Raw genomic sequence first — 21,653 nt, forward strand, 5'->3', positions numbered from 1 at the left:
TAGGTACAGTTTTACTCTGTGGCCCAGGCTGGCCTTGAACTAGTGGTAGTGGCAATTTCCCTGAGACGGCTAGCTGGGATGACTGGTGTGAGCCCCCACTCTGGTGTGGGCACCTCTTAATGGTCCAGGGAGAGTTGCTGTCCCCAGGGTCCCCAGAAGGACAGTGTGGCTGGCACTCACCTCGATGAGGAAGTCTCCCATTCGTAGTCCAGCCCGCCATGCCACGCCACCCTCGTCCACAGACTCGAGGTACTGCAGCGCCGGGAAGGCCGGGGTGGGGGTGAATTCCTCGATGGGGGTCTGCGCTGCAGACGGGGAGGAGCCGGCGGGGTCGGAGGGGAGGGGGTGGAGAGGCCGAGCAGGGGATGGGGCTCAGACCAAGTCACAGTGGACTCACTCGAGCTGAGGGACCAGCACCCCAGGGTGGGGCAATGGGTGGGCTTTAAGGTGTGTGTGTAGGGGGGATCCCTTCTCTTTTTCCATCCTCCCTATCCAGGCCCTACTGCTTGGGTCAGAGAGGATCTCCCATCCCCTCCCTGGCCAGCACTCACCCTTGGCCCCCCGTAGCACGAACCCGAACCCCTCACTGTCCTTCTTCTGCAGTAAGACTGTCTTCTCCTTGATGATGTAATCACTGGCAGGAGGCAGGAGGAAGGGATGGGGAGTGGAGAAGAACTCATGAGGCACAGAGTTGGTGCCCCACCCAGTCACAGGGTGCCCCAGGCTCTGCGTTGGAGACCATTCACTGCAGTTCCCCACTCCCATCCAGTCTGTACTTATGCTCCAGACACCCCCTCAAAGCCCGGGGTGCTCCGGTTTCCACCCACTCTTTCCTCATTCATCCTTCCGTGAATCCATCCACCCATCCACTCAGCAGAGCTGTTACCGAGCCCACAGTGCACCAGGCACCCAGTGGGGTGGGCAGAAGAGGCTGTGAATGATCACAGCCCTGAATGGGTGCTGGCTGGCAATGTCCTGTCTGTGACCTTGAACCTATGACTTTAACCTTCTGTGCTTCAGTTACCAAGTCTGTCCTGAGGGCCTGGCTGAGGAGACTGTGAGACATCCAGAGTCGTACTACACACACAGGGTAGGGCACAGGGCCCACAACATGTCATAGGCCAAGGTGCTAAGCCAAGAGGCGAATGTACTAACACACCTCATCTCTTTTACTACAGGAAGGCCTCCAGAGGACAGATTGAAACAATGTTTACTTTGCCCTGTCCAGTATGGCAGCCTCTAGCTGCATAGGACTATTTTCAAGTGTCAGTTCCTCAGTTACGGTGGCCATGTGGTGTCCCTGATGACACAGAACACTCCTGTCAGTTACTGAAAGTTCCGATGGGCAGTGCTGACTGCTGCATCCCTTGAGAAGTGTCCAGTGTGTCACACATAGGCTGTCGGGACACTCTGGTCACACACCAACTCCCAGTCTTGATGATGCAAGCCTGTCATCTCAGCTACTGGGGGAGGCTGCTGAGAGAGGAGCAAAAGCTCAAGATCAGCCCGAGTAACTTAGTGAGGCTCTGTCTGAAGACATCGTGTGAAAAGAGAGCTGGGGTGTGGCCCAGTGCTAGAGCACCTGCCTAGAACCCCCCAAGTGAGGGGCTGGGGTGTGGCTCAGTGCTAGAGCATCTGCCTAGAACTCCTCCCCCCAGTGGGGGACAAGGGTGTGGCTCAGTGCTAGAGCACCTGCCTAGAACCCCCCAAGTGAGGGGCTGGGGTGTGGCTCAGTGCTAGAGCACCTGCCTAGAACCCCCCAAGTGAGGGGCTGGGGTGTGGCTCAGTGCTAGAGCACCTGCCTAGAACCCCCCAAGTGAGGGGCTGGGGTGTGGCTCAGTGCTAGAGCACCTGCCTAGAACCCCCCAAGTGAGGGGCTGGGGTGTGGCTCAGTGCTAGAGCACCTGCCTAGAATCCCCCAGTGGGGGGCTGGGGTGTGGCTCAGAGCTAGAGCACCTGCCTAGAACCCCCCAGTGGGGGGCTGGGGTGTGGCTCAGTGCTAGAGCACCTGCCTAGAACCCCCCAAGTGAGGGGCTGGGGTGTGGCTCAGTGCTAGAGCACCTGCCTAGAACCCCCCAAGTGAGGGGCTGGGGTGTGGCTCAGTGCTAGAGCATCTGCCTAGAACTCCTCCCCCCAGTGGGGGACAAGGGTGTGGCTCAGTGGTAGAGCCCTGCCTAGAATCCCCCAGTGGGGGGCTGGGGTGTGGCTCAGAGCTAGAGCATCTGCCTAGAATCCCCCAACGAGGGGCTGGAGGCTTTTTCTTAGAACATTTGCTAGGGTATGGATCAACAGTAGAGCACCTCTTAGCATGCACAAAGGCCCTGGGTTCCATCTCCAGTACTGGAAAAAGTAAACACCAACTCCCCCTGAATATGGTGTTAATTCTAAAGCCGTATATCTCACCAGGACATCTTATAGGCTACAAACACAGGAAATGGATAAAATTCCAATCATAGCACCTGCTTTCCTGCTTCCTCAGATTGGCTGCAGCACAGCCTCAGTCCTGGATCACCACTACACCCCACTCCACACCCTTCCCGCCTGCTCATCCCAGTGTACGACAGGAACACCTGAACTGCTGCTCTACCTCAAGCCAGCTCCTCTCAGAACACTCCAGAACACACGCACTGCAGTGCCTCTTTGTTAGCATCTAGAACCCAGGGCCAGCGCCATGCTCCCTCTCTCTCTGCAGCAACGCTTAGCACCCCCTCCACACACACCAAATCTCAGCTCGATCTGTGTGGCTTTCAGCCACTCCAATAATATCCATGCGGGTTCCCCAATTACCTACCCCCACATATTCAGCTAACAGCCCTCCACAAGTACTCCAGTATATTTCGGTGACACCCCCACACATCCCAGTATGCCCTGATTTTGACTCCCCTCACTTTGATATCAGTGTATTCCCATCACACGCCCTCTGAGTACCTCCCAGCACATGGGGATAACACCTAACTGTGTGCCTACTGTATTCTAGTGCCACCGTACCCCGTCAGTACCCTCTGTGAGCATCCACAGTAAAGACCCATGCTCCTGTACACCAGTGGGTGTTCTGCACATGCCTGTGTGTTGCCTCCTTCCTTGTGTTTAATGGGCTCCACATCATGCATGCACACAGGGGCATACCCCAGCCATTGTGCTGCCCCAGAGGCCAACAAGCCTGTCCACAGGCTCCCGCCTCCTCCCCCACAGCCCTCCCCTTCCCCCCTCCCAGCAGTCTTTGCAGCTGCATGAAGCAGGTGCTGGGAGAAGATTGAAGGGTTGAAGAAAGGGGAGGGGTGGGGGGGGATGAGAGAAATGGGTCTAAGGAGGCTAGAAGGGAGAGGCCAATGGACAGTCTGGGGACAACCCAGAGGTCAGGGCACTTTGGCTCTTATTGTATTCTGGGGCAGTCTCATCCCGACACAGGGTGACAACCTTTTCTAAGCCCTTATGTCCTTAATACTCTGACACTCTCTCCACATGCCAAGAAATTCCCCATGAGGCAACAATGCCCTTCATGCTGCCCCTTTACACCTCGCCAAGGCAAAGTCACCTTCAGTCATTCATGCTTGCTTGCTACCCTCACCTTTCCCCATGCTCTGAACTCTCTCTCTCTCTCTCTCTCTCTCTCTCTCTCTCTCTCTCTGCAGCCCAGTCTAGTCTACAGCTCACACCGATCCTGTTTCTGCCTCCCTAGTGTTGGAGTAATGTATGTTAGCCACCACATCCAACTCTGCAATCTCTTACAGCCCCAGCTTGACACATAAACCTCCTCCCGTATCCTGTCCTCAGACCAGAGCCTCTTGTTCACATGCCAAGGCCACGGCTCACTACAGGCCAGGCAGCATTGAAAACCCTTCACAACAGACCCACTGGGTATCTCCTCACAGCCAGTCCACGGAGAAGACTTAAATACTACTAAGTTCCATTTTATAGGCAAGGAAGTAAGTCACAGAAAGGTTAGGAAACTCTCCAGAGACACACAGTAACATTGTGTGCTTGTTCTCCATTCAGGGTCTCACTGTGTAGCCCTGGCTGTCCTGGAGCTCACTCTGAAGACCAGGCTGACCTCAAACTCACAGGGATCTGCCTGCCTCTGCCTCCCAAGCGCTAGGAATTTAAGGTGTGCACCACTATACCTAGCTGATAAAAAAATCTCCAATACCTAAGAGAATATTCGGTGACGGCAGTTAGAATTTCTTTCATGTCACACCACCCAAACACCTCAGACACACATTTCCAAAGTTGATCAGGTGACCTTTATGCTGGCTGGCCTTAGGGCAACTTGGCACATCAACTAGAGCTATCTGAGAGGAGCGAACCCTAACTGAGAAATGCCTCCATAGGATCTGCTGTAGGGCATTCTTTTAATCAGTGTCTGATGGGGGAGGGCCCAGCCTATTATGGGTGGTGCCGCATCTGAGTTGGAAGTCCTGGGTTCTATAAGAAAGCAGACTGAGCAAGCCATGGGAAGAGAGCCAGTAAGCACCGAGTCTCCATGGCCTCTGCATTAGCTCCTGTCTCCAAGACCCTTCCCTGGTTGACTTCTCGTCTGGACTTCCTTATGATGAACAGTGTTGTGGAAGTATAAACCTCCTCAACTTGCTTTTCAGTCATGGTGTTTGTTTCAGCAATAGAAACCCTAACTAAAACAGCCCCAGACTGCTCCTCCAGTCTCTGGGGTTTATCCTAACTTCAGCCAGTAACACAAGTGATACATTATGAACCATGCATGGCCAACCACTTTTTAGGTCATTAATATTTAAGTCACTACAACATTCCTGAGTGGGGTTGATTGCGAGTGTTCCCATCTTTAAACTATGTAAACTGAGGCACAGAAGAAGGGCCTGCTCAAGATCACACCAGCTAGAATGGTCAAGACCACCAGTTAGGTTTCCTGAAAGCCACAAGTCCCAGTAACACCCAATTCTCTCCATTCCCACAGCACTCCCATCTGTTCCTCGCCGGCACATGGACCCCAGCATGCTGCAGAGTGTCTCTGTACCTTTGTGTGCCCTGTGCCTGATGTGGTACCTGCTTTTCTGCCTCCTCCCTCTTCTACGTCCCCCCCCCATCTGCACCATCCTATATCCCCATGTTTCCCCAAACTACCTCATCAGACAGCCGGTCTGATGGTGTCCTTAGGATATACCGGGAAATCACCCCTGCTCCCAGTCACTCTGCTCATCCCTTCTTCCAAGGGTCCTCTTTGTATTTCTACAATCTCCTCACCCTTGTCTGCCTCCTCTCCAAAATTCTTGGGCCTCGGGCCCCCACATTCTCCTGCCTCCTATATAGATAAGCTCATGGTGTCCCCCTACAGCCTCCACACCCCTTTCACACTGCCTGCCCCGCCATCCATGGAAAGCTCTTTCTCCTTTGGGTATCCACAGCGCGGACTAGGTTGGTTTTCCCAGCAGCCGCTTTTGCTCACATTTGCTGCAAACTCCAGGCTCTGGTGCCCGGTCCCCGCCCCCAAATCCTCTTCCTACCGCCTGTCTTCCATTTTCATCTCGGCACCTTTCTTGGCACTCAGCACCCCCAAACTCCAGTATCCAAACCCTTTCCAGTACCCACACATCTTATTTCCCCTCTGTCCAGCAAACCCGCACTTCCCCCCTCCCCGCACCCCCCTCCAGTGCACATACAGCACCACCGTATGTGGTGTGGACTACCTGCCCATCAGGAGCTGGCACCATGTCCTTCCCCAGGCCATCCCTCCGTGTCCCAGAGAAGGTCTGGTTCCCTCATGGAGACTGCGGCGCGACTGCTCCCCACCCCCACCCCAGGTCCTTCTTGCCCACTCAGGATGCAACAGCCTGGAGCCGGCTGCCATCCACAGTGTTCCCTCAGGTCCTCAGTTCCCTCCCTGCGTTCCCATCTCGGCAGGCCTCTCCACGGCCTGCACAGGGCCCCCGCATGCAAGCAAGTCGGCCCCTGTCCCCATGCTGAGAGCAGCACACAGGCAGGTGCCTGAGCCCCATGCAGAAGCTTGACGAGGTTCAGCCCACGTGCCCCCATCCCCGCAGAGGGTAGAACCTCGGGCTCCAGGGTCGTCCCTCCCCATGCACAGACTCCTGGGGGCACGGAGCAGGGTACGTGGGGACAGAAACACAAGAGCAAACTGACGAGAGTGTGCGGGGGAGGAGGGGGCAGGCCAAGGCAGAGGAGGTTGGGTGTTGGGAAACACAGCCGCAGTCTCTGGGACAGATGCGCTCTCTCTCTCTCTCTCTCTCTCTCTCTCTCTCTCTCTCTCTCTCTCTCTCTCACACACACACACACACACACACACACACACACGTGTGCGCGCACGCATACAGACACATAGGCGCACATACGCACACAGTCCCCAGACAGCCTCGCTATGGTTCTAATCACACAGAGACAGACACCCCCCACGCAGGGACACACAGATGGACATAGGTGGGGGGTGGGCTTGGAGCCCACAGCCTCTCCATTTCTATCTGTCCCTCACACACACGCAGGCGGTCATAGGCACACACATCATTGACACACGCACAGCCGCACAGTGACACGCAGCGGAAAAGAGGAGGGGAGGGAAGGCTGGGGGCGGGATGCCTGTGTGATGGAGGTGTGTGTGGGGGGGGACCGACTGTGAATGGGAGACAGGGGTATGAATGGGGGGACTTGCTGACTCTAGGAAGAGGGGCGGGGATGCGGAAGATTGGAGGGCTAGGGGGCCTGGGGTATCTGGGCGGGGGGAATCCTGGGAAAGGGCTCCTTAGAGTTAGGGTGCCAGAAAGGGCAAGAGTGGGTTGCAGAGTCTAGCTGTAGTGGGCTCTTTTCATTGGAGGGTGGGCAAAAAGTCTTGGAGAGCACAGGAGGCCCTGGAGCAGCGTCTGAGGCACAGGAAGGAGGGAGGAGGAAGAGAGGCGGGTGCTGAGCTGCTGAGAGAGGGTCTGGGAGGGCTCAGGCCTAAAGAAGGGAGGCTGCGAAGAGGAAAGTGGACAGGTCTGGGGGCCCTGAACGCACGGAGGGTCGTGCCAGGGACGAGCGGGTTGCGCGTCGTTACCTGTAAATGTACCAGACGCTGCGCCGCCGGGGCCCCAGCGCCGGCCAGCTGGAGGAGAGCGCAGGGGGCGGCTGGGGCAGGGCGCCCCCGCCGGGGCCACCCCCGACTGCAGACAAAGCCATCGCCACCGCGGCCCCGGCCCCGGCCCAGGTCCCGATCCGGGCCGCCCCCGCCACCACCGCGGCCGCCGTCGCCGCGTCCCCGTCCCCGCTCGGCTGAACCCCCGTGTCCGGGCCCCCAGGCCCCGCCTCATGCTGACCCGTGCCGGGAGGGGGGAGGGGCCGGAGGAGGGGGCGCGCACCCCCCTTCGGGAGGGCGGGCAGCCCCGGGGGGCTCACATGCTGCGGGGGGCGCGTGGGGGACAGTGCATGGCTGAGGCTCCAGAACCGCGGACAGCTCCGGAGGCGGCCGCGGCCCCGCGTTAACCCCTTGGCGTCCTGCGCCGGGCAGCCGGGCGGAGTGGGGGGGCGGGCGGGGGAGGGTAACGCGGGGGCTCCTTTGGCGGGAGGAGGGGGAGGGGTAAGACTCGGGGAGGGGGAGGGAGTCACTTCCGGTTTGCCCCCCCCCCCGCGCGCACTATACCTCCCCCTTTACAGAGTCCTCTCGCGCAGGTGCAGACAGAGCGAGCCAGAGAGCGGGAGCGCAGGGAGAAGGACGCAGCGCCACACATCATTTAAGACGCCTAGCCACAGCGTGCAGGGACAAGCAGGCAGACAGCCCCACACTTTCGGGGCAAGGGACACCCAAGGTTGAAAGAGGCCGACCCCTCCCCAAGAGAGGGTAAACAGCTCATCCTCAGCGCAGACATACACACAAGTCATGCCCAACATAGTAAGAGAAGGCAGGGTGAGGGGGTGGGGTGGGGTGAGGGACCTAAAACGCTCAACTGGGACCCAGAACACCGAAACAGAGAGTAGTGAGGGACACACACACACCACCACTCACCAGAACCATGGACTCCCCACCTCACAGCCCCTCCCCCAGGCAGGAGGAGAGAGGGTGGCACACCCCACGGGGTAGGTACACAAGCAAGCACGGCCCAGCTCTGGCTGGGATGCTGGGGACCAACAATAAGATGCAGAGTGTGAGCACAGGAGCCAGGTCACCGCAGACTGGGTCAGGAAGAGCAGAGGGAAGGCGGTACTGAAGGGGCACTTGGATCTCAGCCCCAGGAGACGTGGAGAAGGGACAGGAATGGTAAGGCTTCAAGACAGGATATTAGTAAGAAAGGGAGGATGGAGACTGGGGTTGAAAAAGACCCCTCCGCATCAGTCTTTAGAACAAGTGACATCACCCCAAGACCCAGACCCAGGAGAACCGCCCCTCAGAGGCCGACTTGGGGTAGAGGGAACCTCCATACTCACCCAGTGCCCAGAGCCAGAGACGTACCAGGTGAACAGGCACAAGATGATTCGCCTCAGACCCTGGGGCGCAGAGTGGCTGGCACCCAGCCCCACCTTGTCCCCCACCCGTGGAATCATTCCTTTCTCCTCCCGCAACCCAGACCTTCCCCCACTGGCCAGAACACAGACACAGGTTTGGACACATTTAATGGAGGGATAATGATAACAGGGAGAGCCTTCCCTGGGTTGGGGTGGGATGGGGTGGCAGAGGAGAGTGTCACCTTTCAGACGGTACATTATGGCATCCCTTCCCCAGAGCAGAGCCCGGTGTCCAGGGAATCACCCCTCCTCTGCCCTTCCCTCCCACAGCATTCCAGGTTCTGAACCCAAGAACCAGTCATAGAGAAGACACACACACAGCGGGGCCAGCAACACAGGGTGTCTAGAGAGATCTGTCCCCTGTTCACGTGTGAGCAGGTACATGGACAGAGAGGCGTACATGTGCAAAGCCAGCCACGCCGTCAACACTGACACCAATGCACCCATGTGCATTGAGAACTGCAGTGCATGGCCGTGGTTAGGGTATATTCACAGTGATATCCAACTCAGGGCCTTCTGCCTGCACATGCACGCGGAAGTGTCATGCACACTGGCAGAGACAGACAGCGTCCACACGCGGGGACTCAGCTCGGGTCATGCACACATACACATTCTCATCCCCCAAATACAAGCACCCCATCCTGGTTCAATCCCCACCCTACCCCGCCCCTCTCACCTCCCTGAGTCAATCCCATCGATCAGACTTCAGAAGCAAGTCAGCCAGCAGCCAAGGAGGGGACAGGTGTCAGTGTGCCCCTCTCTCTGTCCCCACCCATGGGGTCCTGCTGGTTCCACCCCACACACACTGTATAACACATAGGATGTACATATGTCTACAGTATGGGACTACACACAGATAGGGAAACAGGAAGGAGACCAGGACTGCTAACTAGCCCCCACACAAGAACCCAGGGCCCCAAGATACCCCAACCCATGTTTTGGGTATCCCCAAACTAGATGGTCCCAGTGGCTGCCAGGGGCAGATTTGGGATTGGGTTGTTCATTAACAGAATTCTGCCTTTTCTGAACTTTCAAGTTGACCAAGATGAGAAAGAGGCCTTAAAGTGGGGAATGTAAAGGGAGCTAGGAGCGGTGGGCACCTAAGGGTGTGAGGACATTTACCTTGGGGCATCGAAGCTGTCGTAGGAGCCCACTGTGTAATGCCTGAAGAGTCTCTTTGCCTTGTCACTTCGGCTTTCTGCAGGGACAAAATACCATGGTTCCTGACTTTGTAAACAGCAAACTCAAGCCTACCCTCAGACTCCTGCACCCCATCAGCTGGGGCAGGAGGGGCAGGAAGGGCAGAAAGGTTGTAGGGTGTGAGGGAGACCATTCCTGGTTACCTTGTCTTCCTTCCTGGGAGCGATTTGCCACCTCTTCTAGGCAGTCAGAGGGGAACCAGCCAACTCGACCTTTGACCTGGCCTTCCCAGAAGCCTCCTTCCCCGATGCTGAGCACTGGATAGGACAGTGGGGACAGGGGACAGGGAAATGTCTTGAGCTTTCTTTCCTTCTTCTTTTTCTTTCTCCTCTCTTCTTTCCATCTCCCCCCCCACCCCACTATATTTTTGAGACAAGTTCTCATGTATTCAGGACAGCCTCGAACTCACTGTATAGCGATTCTCTTACCTTGGCCTCCTCAGTGCTAGGATGAGAGGTGTGTACCAGCAAATCCAGTTTATGTGGTGCTGGGGATCGAACCCAGGGCTTTGTGCATGCTAAATCCTCTAGCAACTGGACACCTCCTTGATGTTTCTAGGCTTCCTTTTTGCTCCCAACATAGCTGGTGCACCCTGTCCTGTTATTCTAACACCCAAAGATGTCCTTAAGATATATTTGAGGCATGGGGAGGGAGAGATGGCTCAGAGGTTGAGAGCACTGACTACTGTTTTTCCAGAGGACCCAGGTTCAATTCCCAGCACCCACAAGGCAGCTCATAACTGTCTGTAACTCCAGTTCCAGGAGCACACAAGTGTTGTATAGACATACATGCGGGCAAAATGATCATAGACATAGAGTAAAATAAAAATATTTTAAAAAAATAGCTTGTGCAGGATTTGTGTGAATTCAAGGCTTGCCTGGGCTATATCACAAGACCTTATCAAAAATCAAAACAAAAACTTAGGGGTAGGGGGTAGTGAGATGACTCAGTGGGTAAGATGCTTACTATTCAACCTGAAGGACCAGAGTTTGGATCCATGTTGAAACCACACACAGACCTTTAACACTGCTGTTAGGAAGCAAGAGGGCCACTGGGGCCTGCATTCTACTAGCCTAGCTCCAAGAGCAGTGAGAGACCCCACCTTTAGGGATAAAGCAGAGAGCGACTCAGCAGAACACCCGAGTCCTCCTCTGGCCTCTGCACATGTGCACCTGGACACAGTGCGCACCTACCATATCACACCCAAAACCCCAACAGAACAGAGCTGGGACAGAACATCTATAAACCCAGAGGGGTTCTTAGAGCCTAGAGAGTTCAAAGCCAGCCTTAAACAAGAGACCTTGCCTCAAAACCAAAGACAGAGGGTCCAAGAAATGGGGGTGAGCACAGTGGAGAACCAAGATGGGACATTCTTGCATGTGAGCTTTGTACACCAGAGGAGCATATCAGGTAGGCTTGGGGAACAGGCTGGATTCTGTGGCACAGTCCTCCCTGACTAGGTCCACCCTTGGTTCTTGTACCTTCTGGTTACCACCCACAGCCTACCTGGGTGTACCCTTAACCCTCCAAAGTCCTGTAGCTCAGAGAGCTGCTCTGAAGACGTCTCTTGCCATCCCTCCCTTCCCACCCACAGTGGTAGGCATTGGTAACTCTCAGTCCTTTGGCAGACCAGCCTGCTCTCATCCTGTTCCCTGCCTGGTGTTGAAGCAAAGAGAGATGGCAAGGAGACTGGGCTCTTGCTCCAGGCTAGAACTCGAGAGGGGACACTTTTTCTATTCCTATTTTAGTGACAAAGAAGCTCAGAGAGCTAATGCCACTTGCCATCTGCCCAAGGTCACAAGGCTGGTTACTGTCGCGGCAGAATTGGAACACAAGCCTGTGTGGTTGCAAGAATAAAGCTTTGAGTGGCTAGTGTGTGCCTGAATTCCCATCCAAGGATCTCAATACTGTTGCCAGTAGCAACAGACACACTGTCCTTTCTGTATCTCAGTATTTTCCCCCAACTCTGTCTGTACTTGGTCCTTCACCTGTTTTTCCTTCTCAGTCAGTCCTCAACTCTTTCTAGGTTAAAAAAAATCTGAAGGCAAGCTGGGGCAGGTTAGCACAGCTGTTATCCTAGCTGCTTGCAAGGCTGAGGCAGGAAGGTGGCAAACTCAGGGTGTGCCTAGATTGCACAGTGAGTTCAAAGCCAACCTCTGCGACTTAGTGAGACCCTGTCTCAGAATGAAAAGTGAAAGAAGGGCTAGGAGTGGCTTAGCAGTAGGGCGCTGCCTAGAATCCCGCAGTGGAGGACTGAGGCGTTGCTCAGTGATAGAGCCCCTGCCTAGAATCCCCTAAGGAGGTGCTGGGGTGCTAAACTTAACGATGGAATGCTTGCCTCCTCACTTCAATTCCAACTACTGAACACGACTGAGGATCTGGAATATGGTTTAGTAGATGAACTGCCTGCCTCACAAGCGTGAGAACCCAAGTTCAATCCTCCAGAGCCCACAGAGAAAGCTGGACATAGTAGCGCACACCATAATCTCACTGTGGGATGGTAGAGATAAGCAGATCCCTGGGGATTGCTGGCCAGTGAGCCTAGCCTACTTGGTAAGTGCCAGGGTAGTGAGAGTCCCTGTCTCAAAAAAGCAAGGAGGATTGGTCTTGAGGAACACCACCCAAGGTTGACTTCTGGTTTCCACATAAGCACTCAACTGTACGCATAACTACGTACCACACGCACACGCATGCACGCACACACACACACACACACACATGCACGCACACACACTCAAAGATGCTGAGGACCACACTTGAAAAGCCTCCACCAGAGCTCAGATGACACTAGGTATCGCCATGAAGCTCTCCCAGGGATAAGAGGCAATAACATGAGAGGAAGCCTAGGTCATAGATGCAAGCAGACAACAGGGCATTCAGGGAGCTGGGCTCTCGGTTGGTTCTGCCATGCCTGGCTGCTTGGGCTTGAGAGCAATCATTTGCTTACAAGACAAACGAGTGCTGATCAAGTGTCAGGTGCCGAGACATCAGCTGGACACAACCATGGAGTTCTTGCCCTAGGGAAGCTTCCACACCAGCAGCCCGTGGAGGAACTTCCAAGTGGAATACTGATCATGGAGACAGAAGAGGCCGGGCATGGGAGCATATGCCTTTATCCCTGGCACTCCAGAGGCAGATACAGGAGGATTACTGTAAAGTCTAAGGACAACCTGGTCTACAACAGTGAGTACCAGGTTGGCAAGGGCTACATAGTACATACAGGGATGTGGGGGTTGGAGAGTTGGCTCAGAGGTTAAGAGCACTGACTGCTCTTGCAAAGGACCTGGGTTCTAGTCTCAGCATCCACACAGTGACTCACAACCAATGGTGATTCCAGTTCTTGGGGATCTGATGTCCTCTTTTCACTTCCATAGCACTGGGCATGCACATGGGACATACATTTATGCAGACAAATCATACATACATATAAACTAAAAATAAATCAAGATTTAAAATAAAATAGTGGAGGTGGATGTGAAGGATTGGCTTCCAGGGTTGATTTGGATGATCTGGCTGGCTGGGATGGCAGGCCAGGTGTCCCCTTCCTCCCTCACCACTCACGTGCATCCCTCCTGAAATGTGCACTCGCTCAGTCTAAGAGAACGACCTTTTCCCGTAGAGGAGAACCTGTCTTCACTCAAGGGTATGTGAGTATTTGCACGCCCTGCCAGAACCTCTACACAAACTCTCAAATGGAAGTAGGGCTGGAGAGATGGCTCAGTGGTTAAAAGCACTTGTGTGCAATCGTTAGGACCAGAGTTCAGGACCTAGAACCCATGTAACAAACTGGGTGTCCCACGCATGCCTACAGTCCCAGTTCTAAGGTGGGTAGAGATAGAGGGATCGCTGGGGCTTGCTGGCTTTCAACCTAGTCTCTGCCTCAAAGAAATAGGCAGACAATGGCTCCATACTCACACAGGCATAGGCACCATGTATATTCCTACACACACACATATAAACAAGTAAATACTTCTTAAAACGGGGGATGGACGGAAACAGTGAACTGAATAATGAACAAGACAGGGCTGGAGAGATGGCTCAGTGGTTAAGAGCATTGCCTGCTCTTCCAAAGGTCCTGAGTTCAATTCCCAGCAACCACATGGTGGCTCACAACCATCTGTAATGAGGTCTGGTGCCCTCTTCTGGCCTGCAGACATACACACAGAGAGAACATTGTATACATAATAAATAAATAAATATTAAAAAAAAATAATGAACAAGACATCCACATATCCCTGAAACTTGAGACACCCTAATAGCTGAGGACACAAAGAGACCATGGAAGGATATTCTACATAAATGGTACAGAGTGTTAGAAAACAAAACATGCTGGTTCATGTATATCACCCCAGCACTTGGGGGTGGAGGCAAGAAGACTGCTGACAGTTAAGGCAAGTCTTGGCTACAGAATGATTTCGAGGCTACACTGGGCTACAGCGTGATACCCTACCTCAAGATTGATAGATACATAGATTGCTAGATAAATGGATTGATAGATACACAGATGATAGATAAATAGACACAAGATACACGATACAGATACAGCTAATAGATTGCAGGCTAGATTAAAAGTTACATGTTATACACATACATGATGGATAATAGATACATATCACACACACACACACACACACACACACACACACAGACCTCCCTAACCTTGCCTAAGATCTAACTCTTTGGGTGCAAACATCTGAACAAGCTTCGAAATCTTCTTCATATCTATGTCCCCTGAAAGGATGCTCGTCCAGCCATCACTGGTCTTTCTCTAAGTGGTCATGAGAAAGAAAGATGCCTTTTATGTGGCATTTACAGCATCCAAAGACTGGCCTAAGAGACTTAGTAACTTTCATGATTCTCCCTAGAGTCTTGTTTTAAAGACAGTGAGACCAGGGCTCAGAGAGGTTGGTTTCTAGAACTCTTTCCTCTAAGAGGTGGTGGGCCAGGATTTGAGCTCAGACAGCCTGCTACTCAGCTGCTGCACTGAGGCTCCTGGGTAGATAAGAATACGGCAGAAAATTATCCTCTGTTTGATATCAATCATATTCCCATCAACACGGTTCCCTACGTCCAGGTGCCCATTTATCCAGAAAGGCACACTGCCCATGCTGTGAAGGCCGCATCCTGTGGGCCACAGTCACTGCCCTTCTGAGAGACAGCCAGGCACGGTTACTTGTAGTCCCAGCACTCAGAAGGTGGAGGCAGGATAACCAGAAGCTCAAGGTGCACCTGAGCTGCTAAGTGAGTTTGAGGTGATCTTGGGAAACATGAAACCCTGCCTCAAGAAGAAAAGTTCCAGGAGCCTAGAAAATGGTCCCATTGGTAAACTGCCTGCTGTGTAAGCACAAGGACCTGAGTTTGGATTCCCCAGCACCCAAATAAAATGCCAGGAACAGTTGTGAGTGTCTGTAAGCCCCAGAACAGGAAGCAGAGATAGTGGGTTCTTGGAGCTTGCTGGGTAGCCAGCCTGTCTGAGTTTAGTGAGAGACTCTGTCCCAAGAAAACAATGTGGAGAGGGGATTGAGGAAGGCACCCAATGTCAGCCTCGGGCCTCAACATACACATGTGCACAAACACCAGTTCGTACATGTGCCAACACACATTCAAACACTCTTGCACACACCATAAACATACATACACACAAAAAGAAGAAAAAAACCCAAGAAGTTCCCATGAGGCCCACCACATGTCAATCAATGTTCTTCCAAAGTTCAGTTAGTCTCTTCCTCTCAGGGCTCTCTCAGGTCCCCAGCGAGAGAGTCCCTTCACCCTGTACCCACCCAGCCACGCCCTGTCACCTTTGATCTTTTCGCCTTTACTCAGAGAGATCTCCCCTTCTCCTTGAGCCTGGTATGACTTCACCGCCATGAAGGAGCGTCCGGGTACCGCTGAATAGAGCTTCCTACGTCTGCCTCTGCTGCCCAGGGAGCCCCCAGGGCCCCCAGAGCCCCCAGTTCCCCCAGCCGGCCCTTCTCGGGGTGTCCCGCTGGAGCTACAAACAGAAGTGGTGAGAGGCAGGGAGAGTAGAGGGCATTTCTGGGGACAGTCAGGGCAGGGACAGGTACTGCTTTTCCAAGTTCTGGTATCCTTGGGAGACCAGCTGAACCCCATCTCCTGTCTTCAGACTCCTAGTTCCACCCCTCTCACCGTCTGCACAGGCAGCCTGATTCAGCTTCCTGAACCTGTGCCGGTACATCCTCCAGCTCCTGAGCTTTCCTTCAGAGACTCCTAGCTTCCTCCTGGGGCAGGTCCAAGGCCGCGGCCAACTGCTCCTAGCCTTCTCCAGGGGCACACCTCGTGGGCCTCCCTCTCTCCCTGGCATTCTTACCAAAGAACGGTCCCCTCTCCTGCTCCCTGGGCTCTCAGCTTCCTCTCCCTGAACTCCTGAACAGCCTTGGACATTATTCCCAAAGCCCCTACCTACCCCAACCCCCTCTTCCTGCTCTTTCCTCTCTCCTCTTGCCCGCTGCCATCTGTCTGTGCTCATAGGCTGTAAGCTATTTCTTTTAGTGTCCCGCTCAGCCCATGCCAGCAGTGAGGCCAGGCATCTCTAACATGGTCATTTTACCCATGAAACAATGAGAGATACAGGTGTGTAGGGGACCGCCACCCTTGGGACAGGAGGTGAGCTGCTGAGTTGACTGTGTGGGTGCTAGAATGGGCTGGGCCGGCGGCTGTGGACCTGAGTCCCGCCTACCTGGGCCGGCCTCGAGGCTGTCTCTTGGTATCTTCAGGATGTCTCCCTCTGGATGGGGAGCGTGCCCGGGCACCTCGGGGGCTGCTGGCGCTTCGGAGGGTCCCACTACTGAGCTTAGTGCTGGGGGCCGAGGGCTGTGACTGGCCCTGGGGTCCTGAGGTAGGGCCAGGGGTCCCAGATGATGAGGCCCCTGGGGCCGAAAACACCATCCAATCAGGCAGCGCCATGCTTGTGTCGCTGTTAGCTCTCAGCAGTGCTGGGGGTACAGTCAGCCCTGCACCCGGGGGTCCCCGACGGCGGGCTGCATACTTGGGGGACTCCTGGAAGGGCACTGAAAGTGAGGAGTGGCGGTCAGGGCCAGGCAGGTGGGATGGGGAAACAGAAGCAGGGAGGGACCACGAGGGCAAGAGGGATGGGAGACTAGAAATGGGGGGGGGGGGGAGGGCGGTGCTGAGTCATTTCCTCTCCCCTCCTCAGGCAATCTTGAAACTTTGTGGAGTCTGTGTCCCACCCTGACACCCTTCAATCGGCCCACCAAGTCTGTGACCCCAACATGAACCCTCAGCTCCTCCTTCATCCCAGCTCTTTTTCACTCACCCACATCCTGTTCCCGATGGTTACGGATCAGTTCCCCCAACTCAAAATTCCCAGCAATCACAGCCACCTGTAAGAGGGGGACAGGGAGGTCGCTGCTCAGCAGAGAGCAGGGACAGGAAACATCTAAGCCACTCCACTGAGCTGACCCTGTCCCTTCTCCCAGACCATGCTCCCTTGCAGCTTTCCTCACTGCCATTCCTCTTGTCCCCTCGTCCTGTGTCCCCTGCCTCAGTTCCGAAGCCCAGACCTGGAAGGGTGTCTGTCCGTTATTATTTTTCACATCCTTGTTTGCTCCACGATAGAGGAGGATCCTGGCACAGGTCTCCTGAAAAGGACAGCGGTGGTCCAGGAGGGAAGGAAAGGAACAGTAAGTTAGTTAGCATGAGTAACACGCCCGACCTAAACTAGCATTAGCCAGGGGAGCAGCCTCTCGGCACTGTGGTGGTCCCAGGGAGAGCTGGACTATGTGTCTAAAGTGCACTGGGAAGCTAGGCCTGGGGTCTCACATTTCTCATCCTAGTTCATGTGGGAGGCTAGGGCAGAAGGATTACAAGATCAAGACCAGCTCAGGCAACTTAGCAAAACACTGTCTTGAGATAAAAAGTAAAAAGTGAACTTGTGATGCAGACCAGTGGTAGAGTCCCTGCCTGGAATCCCTCAGCGAGGGGCTGGGGTGTGATTCAGGTAGGATGTCTGCCTACCATGTGCGAAGTCCTGGGCTCCATCTCCAGCACAAGATGTATAAATAAATGGGCAATTTCGTGGACTTAGCTTGCGAGAAATCCATCTCTAGTTGTTTTATGCTGATTCCTAGTGAAGTGATAGTAGCCCTCTGGTTTCTCCCACCAGATTCCAGAAGCTGCCTCCTGCTAAGGTGGTTGGGCTTCAGATGTGGCTAAGCCAGAAGCAGCGCTCGGCTCTGTGAGGGGCTCCTTGTCTTGTGTGTCAGGAGCTGAACTTCAGAAGGGAGCTCACTGAGTGGCCTGACAGAAATCACTGCGCTTGTCTCCCAGCTGGGGAGGCTAAGCTCTCTGCACATTCAAGGTCACTGATTGGCCTCAGATTCCACTCCAGGTCTGCATTTGTGCATGTGTGTCTTCTGTGGGTGAGTATGCCCGTGTGGGGGTCAGAAGACAACACTGCTTTCCACCTTGCTGGAGACAAGGTCCCTCACTTGATGCTGCCTATGTCGGGCTAGCAGGTCCATGAGTTTTGGGGGAAGTCCCTGCGTCTACTTCCCATCTCCCTGTAGGAGCAGTGGGATTACACAGTCACGCTATCATGCCCGTTTTACATGGGTTCTTGAGATTTGAGCTTAGGCCTTTTGCTTGCATGCAAGTGCCTTTAAGCTTTGATCCATCACCGCAGTCTCCCAAGTCTGTCTTACTGGCACTCTCTGTGAGCCTCAGAAGGAATAGCACACAGAGTCAAGGGTAGAGGTCAGATGGGAGACAGCGGGGACATACAGAGCCCCGTCAGTCACTTAGCTCTCTCTCACTCTGTGCTAAACTAGGTCTCTGAAATGACCCCAAAGCCTCACCCAAACAACCCACTTAGCTCTCCCGCCCCGACCTCAGTGATCATCACAATCCCTTTCTCAACCCCACTGGCCACTTCTTCCCCATAGCAGGCACCTTCTGCTCAAGGGCCTTTGCACCCTGAAGAGCCGCTTGGAATTCTCCATCCATCGATTGCTACACAGTAGCTCTCATTTTATTTGGGTTTTATACTGAACCATCTTTTCAGAGAGCCCTTCCCTCCCTGCCCTACCCTTTGCTGTCTGCTGGAGATAGGGTCTCAGAATAGCCTGCTCCTCGCTGTGCGGCCCAGGCTGGCCTCAAATGCATGACAATCTTCTTCAGCATCCTGAGTGCTGGCAGGAATTTTTCACATATCCCTTCTTCCTTATCTCTCTAGAACTCTCTTGCATGGATTAGTATTCTTCTAAGCCAATATTAACCCATTTCCTTCAAAACACCATATGCCAGACATCCCGTAGTCTGTATTTCTGTCTTCTATGGTACGTCACACAAAGGTTCTGTCTGTGACCCCAGCCTCCGACAGCAGTGTGCAGCCCACAGGAACTACCCAGGGACACTTACTCAGTGGGGGAAATCTGGCCTTTGTCTTAGCAGGGACAAAGCCACACTGGCCTGTGGTTCCACTCTGCTCTGGCTCCCTTGAATGTGAATTTCTGGTGCATCTGTTTAACACACCTTCTGCGGGAAACCCTTAGGTGGATACTTTGTATTTGATACAGGCCTGTTCTGCAGGATGGGATCAGAGCAGGCAACATTTGTGCCTAAACCCTTGCAGCCAGTTCCTGGAGCAGGTGGGGTGTGAACCTGGCCCTCAGACGCAGGTGTTTGTCTGTCTGGGTCTGCTAACATCACTTCCTGCAAGTCCAGATTGCGTTCTGGTTGTGTTGTGTGTAAGCACGTATAACCACGTATCCCCATGCTGTCATATATGTATGTTTTGCATGTTCGAGGGGCATGGGGTTATCACAATCTGATTCACAGCACCGTACTTTATCCCATGTCTGACCAAGTTTAAATGCCCACATTTTAGTGAGTAGCTCCCTCCACTGGACACCTGGAGAATCTTGTAGCACTTATCTCATGGGATTCTAATTATTTGTTTAAACATTCACCAAATTGAGAGCTTCCTCTACCTTTCCTGGGGGCCTGAATTATCTCTGACTCATCTCCCATCCCCAGAACTGGCACCAAGCACACAGTAGGTGCTCAAGAAATACACTTGGAAGAAATAAAGATGGAGGATGTGGAGCTGTCAATCAAAACTCATTTGCTCAAGTCACTCAATTATTCATTCAGTTGTTGAGTCATTCAATCTGTCAAAAGCAGCAGCCACCTGTCCTGAGCTGCTGACACTTCTGGTGGAGATCCGCAGCTCCACCATCCACTCAGTCAGCCATGCATTCATTCATCTCCCAGAAGGAACAATACTGTTTCTGGGGGCTTGGGACAGAGCAGTCTTTGAAATCCTATCCCCTTTTTGAGACAGACTCACAGTCTAGGACCGGTCTGTGCAAACTACAGGGCCAAGGGGACAGACAGTGGGAGTGACAGTCAGACCCAGCCCAGATAGGTGGATGGACGGACAGATGGATATATAAATAGATGGATAGGTGGGTGCAGGAATGGGTGCTTGGATGTAAAAGAATTACTATGTTCTGGGGGCTTGGAACAGAACCAGAACCTACCAGATTCTGTCCCCACCCTTGAGAGGCTCACAGCCTAGGGAACCTGACCTTTGCCAGAAGACGGATGGGTGGAAAAGTGAACGGGTGGACAGACAGATGGGCAGATGGGTGGATGGATGGGTGGATGGATGGGTGGATGGGTGGATGGATGGGTGGGTGGGGTGGGTGGATGGATGGGTGTGTGGATGGATGGGTGTGTGGATGGATGGATGGATGGGTGGGTGGATGGGTGGATGGATGAATGGATGGGTGTGTGGATGAATGGGTGGGTGGATGGATGGATGGGTGGGGTGGGTGGATGGATGGGTGGATGAATGGATGGATGGGTGTGTGGATGAATGGATGGGTGGGTGGATGGATGGATGGGTGGGTGTGTGGATGGATGGGTGTGTGGATGGATGGGTGTGTGGATGGATGTATGGGTGGGTGGATGGGTGGATGAATGGATGGGTGTGTGGATGAATGGATGGATGGGTGGGTGGATGGGTGGATGGATGAATGGATGGGTGTGTGGATGAATGGATGAATGGGTGGGTGGATGGATGGATGGATGGGTGGGTGGGTGGATGGATGGGTGGGTGGGTGGATGGGTGGATGAATGTATGTATGGATGGGTGGGTGGATGGATGGGTGGATGGATGGATGGGTGGATGGATGGATGGGTGGGTGGGGTGGGTGGATGGATGGGTGGATGAATGGATGGATGGGTGTGTGGATGAATGGATGGATGGGTGGGTGGATGGGTGGATGGATGAATGGATGGGTGTGTGGATGAATGGATGGATGGGTGGGTGGATGGATGGATGGGTGGGGTGGGTGGATGGATGGGTGGATGAATGGATGGATGAGTGTGTGGATGAATGGATGGATGGGTGGGTGTGTGGATGGATGGATGGGTGGATGGATGGATGGATGGGTGGATGGATGGATGATGGATGGGTGTGTGGATGAATGGATGGATGGGTGGGTGGATGGATGGATGGGTGGGTGTATGGGTGGATGGGTGGGTGGATGGATGGATGGGTAGGTGGGTGGGTGGATGGATGGGTGGGTGGATGGGTGGATGAATGTATGGATTGATGGGTGGGTGGATGGGTGGGTGGGTGGATGGATGGGTTGGTACTAGATAGGTAGGTAAGTGGGTGGGTGGATGGATGGGTGTGTGTGTGGATGAATGGATGGATGGGTGCGTGGGTGGGTGGATGGATGGGTGGATGTGTAGGGTTAAGCCCCTCCCTCTGGGGGCGGGTTCGCCTGTGGCTAATGTTTACCTATAAATCTGCCGAGCGTGCGCCCAACCTTCCCTTCTGCTTCCTGTTCTCCGCGGGAACCGTGGTACTGTAAGTCTTTTTCTCCATTAAAGCTGTATATATATTTTTTACAATCTGTCTGCATTCATTTACGCCACTACATGGATGGATGGATGGGTTGGTACTAGATAGGTAGGTAAGTGGATGGGTAGGTGTGTGTATTGAT

At 54.0% G+C, this 21,653-nt stretch overlaps 1 protein-coding gene across 5 annotated transcripts in view; it reads right to left on the minus strand.

Moving 5' to 3' along the window:
- Positions 1 to 21,653, minus strand: part of Shank1 (SH3 and multiple ankyrin repeat domains 1) — a 53,222-nt gene that overhangs the window by 17,959 nt on the left and 13,610 nt on the right. For 4 of the 5 annotated variants that reach the window (XM_041649228.1, XM_041649214.1, XM_041649207.1 and 1 more), the window contains exons 9-17: positions 17,199 to 17,276; positions 16,952 to 17,018; positions 16,355 to 16,685; positions 15,456 to 15,649; positions 9,801 to 9,914; positions 9,580 to 9,655; positions 9,134 to 9,160; positions 552 to 634; positions 181 to 305 (exon numbers count right to left, since the gene is read on the minus strand). In XM_041649228.1, coding sequence (XP_041505162.1) covers positions 181 to 305; positions 552 to 634; positions 9,134 to 9,160; positions 9,580 to 9,655; positions 9,801 to 9,914; positions 15,456 to 15,649; positions 16,355 to 16,685; positions 16,952 to 17,018; positions 17,199 to 17,276 — 1,095 coding nt within the window. The remainder of the gene's footprint in view (positions 1 to 180; positions 306 to 551; positions 635 to 9,133; positions 9,161 to 9,579; positions 9,656 to 9,800; positions 9,915 to 15,455; positions 15,650 to 16,354; positions 16,686 to 16,951; positions 17,019 to 17,198; positions 17,277 to 21,653) is intronic. The other variant, XM_041649220.1, reaches the window with a different exon arrangement.

Source organism: Microtus oregoni, unplaced genomic scaffold, assembly GCF_018167655.1.
Source record: "Microtus oregoni isolate MIOR12 unplaced genomic scaffold, Mior012 000000F_ref0000247, whole genome shotgun sequence".
Lineage (NCBI taxonomy): Eukaryota > Metazoa > Chordata > Mammalia > Rodentia > Cricetidae > Microtus > Microtus oregoni.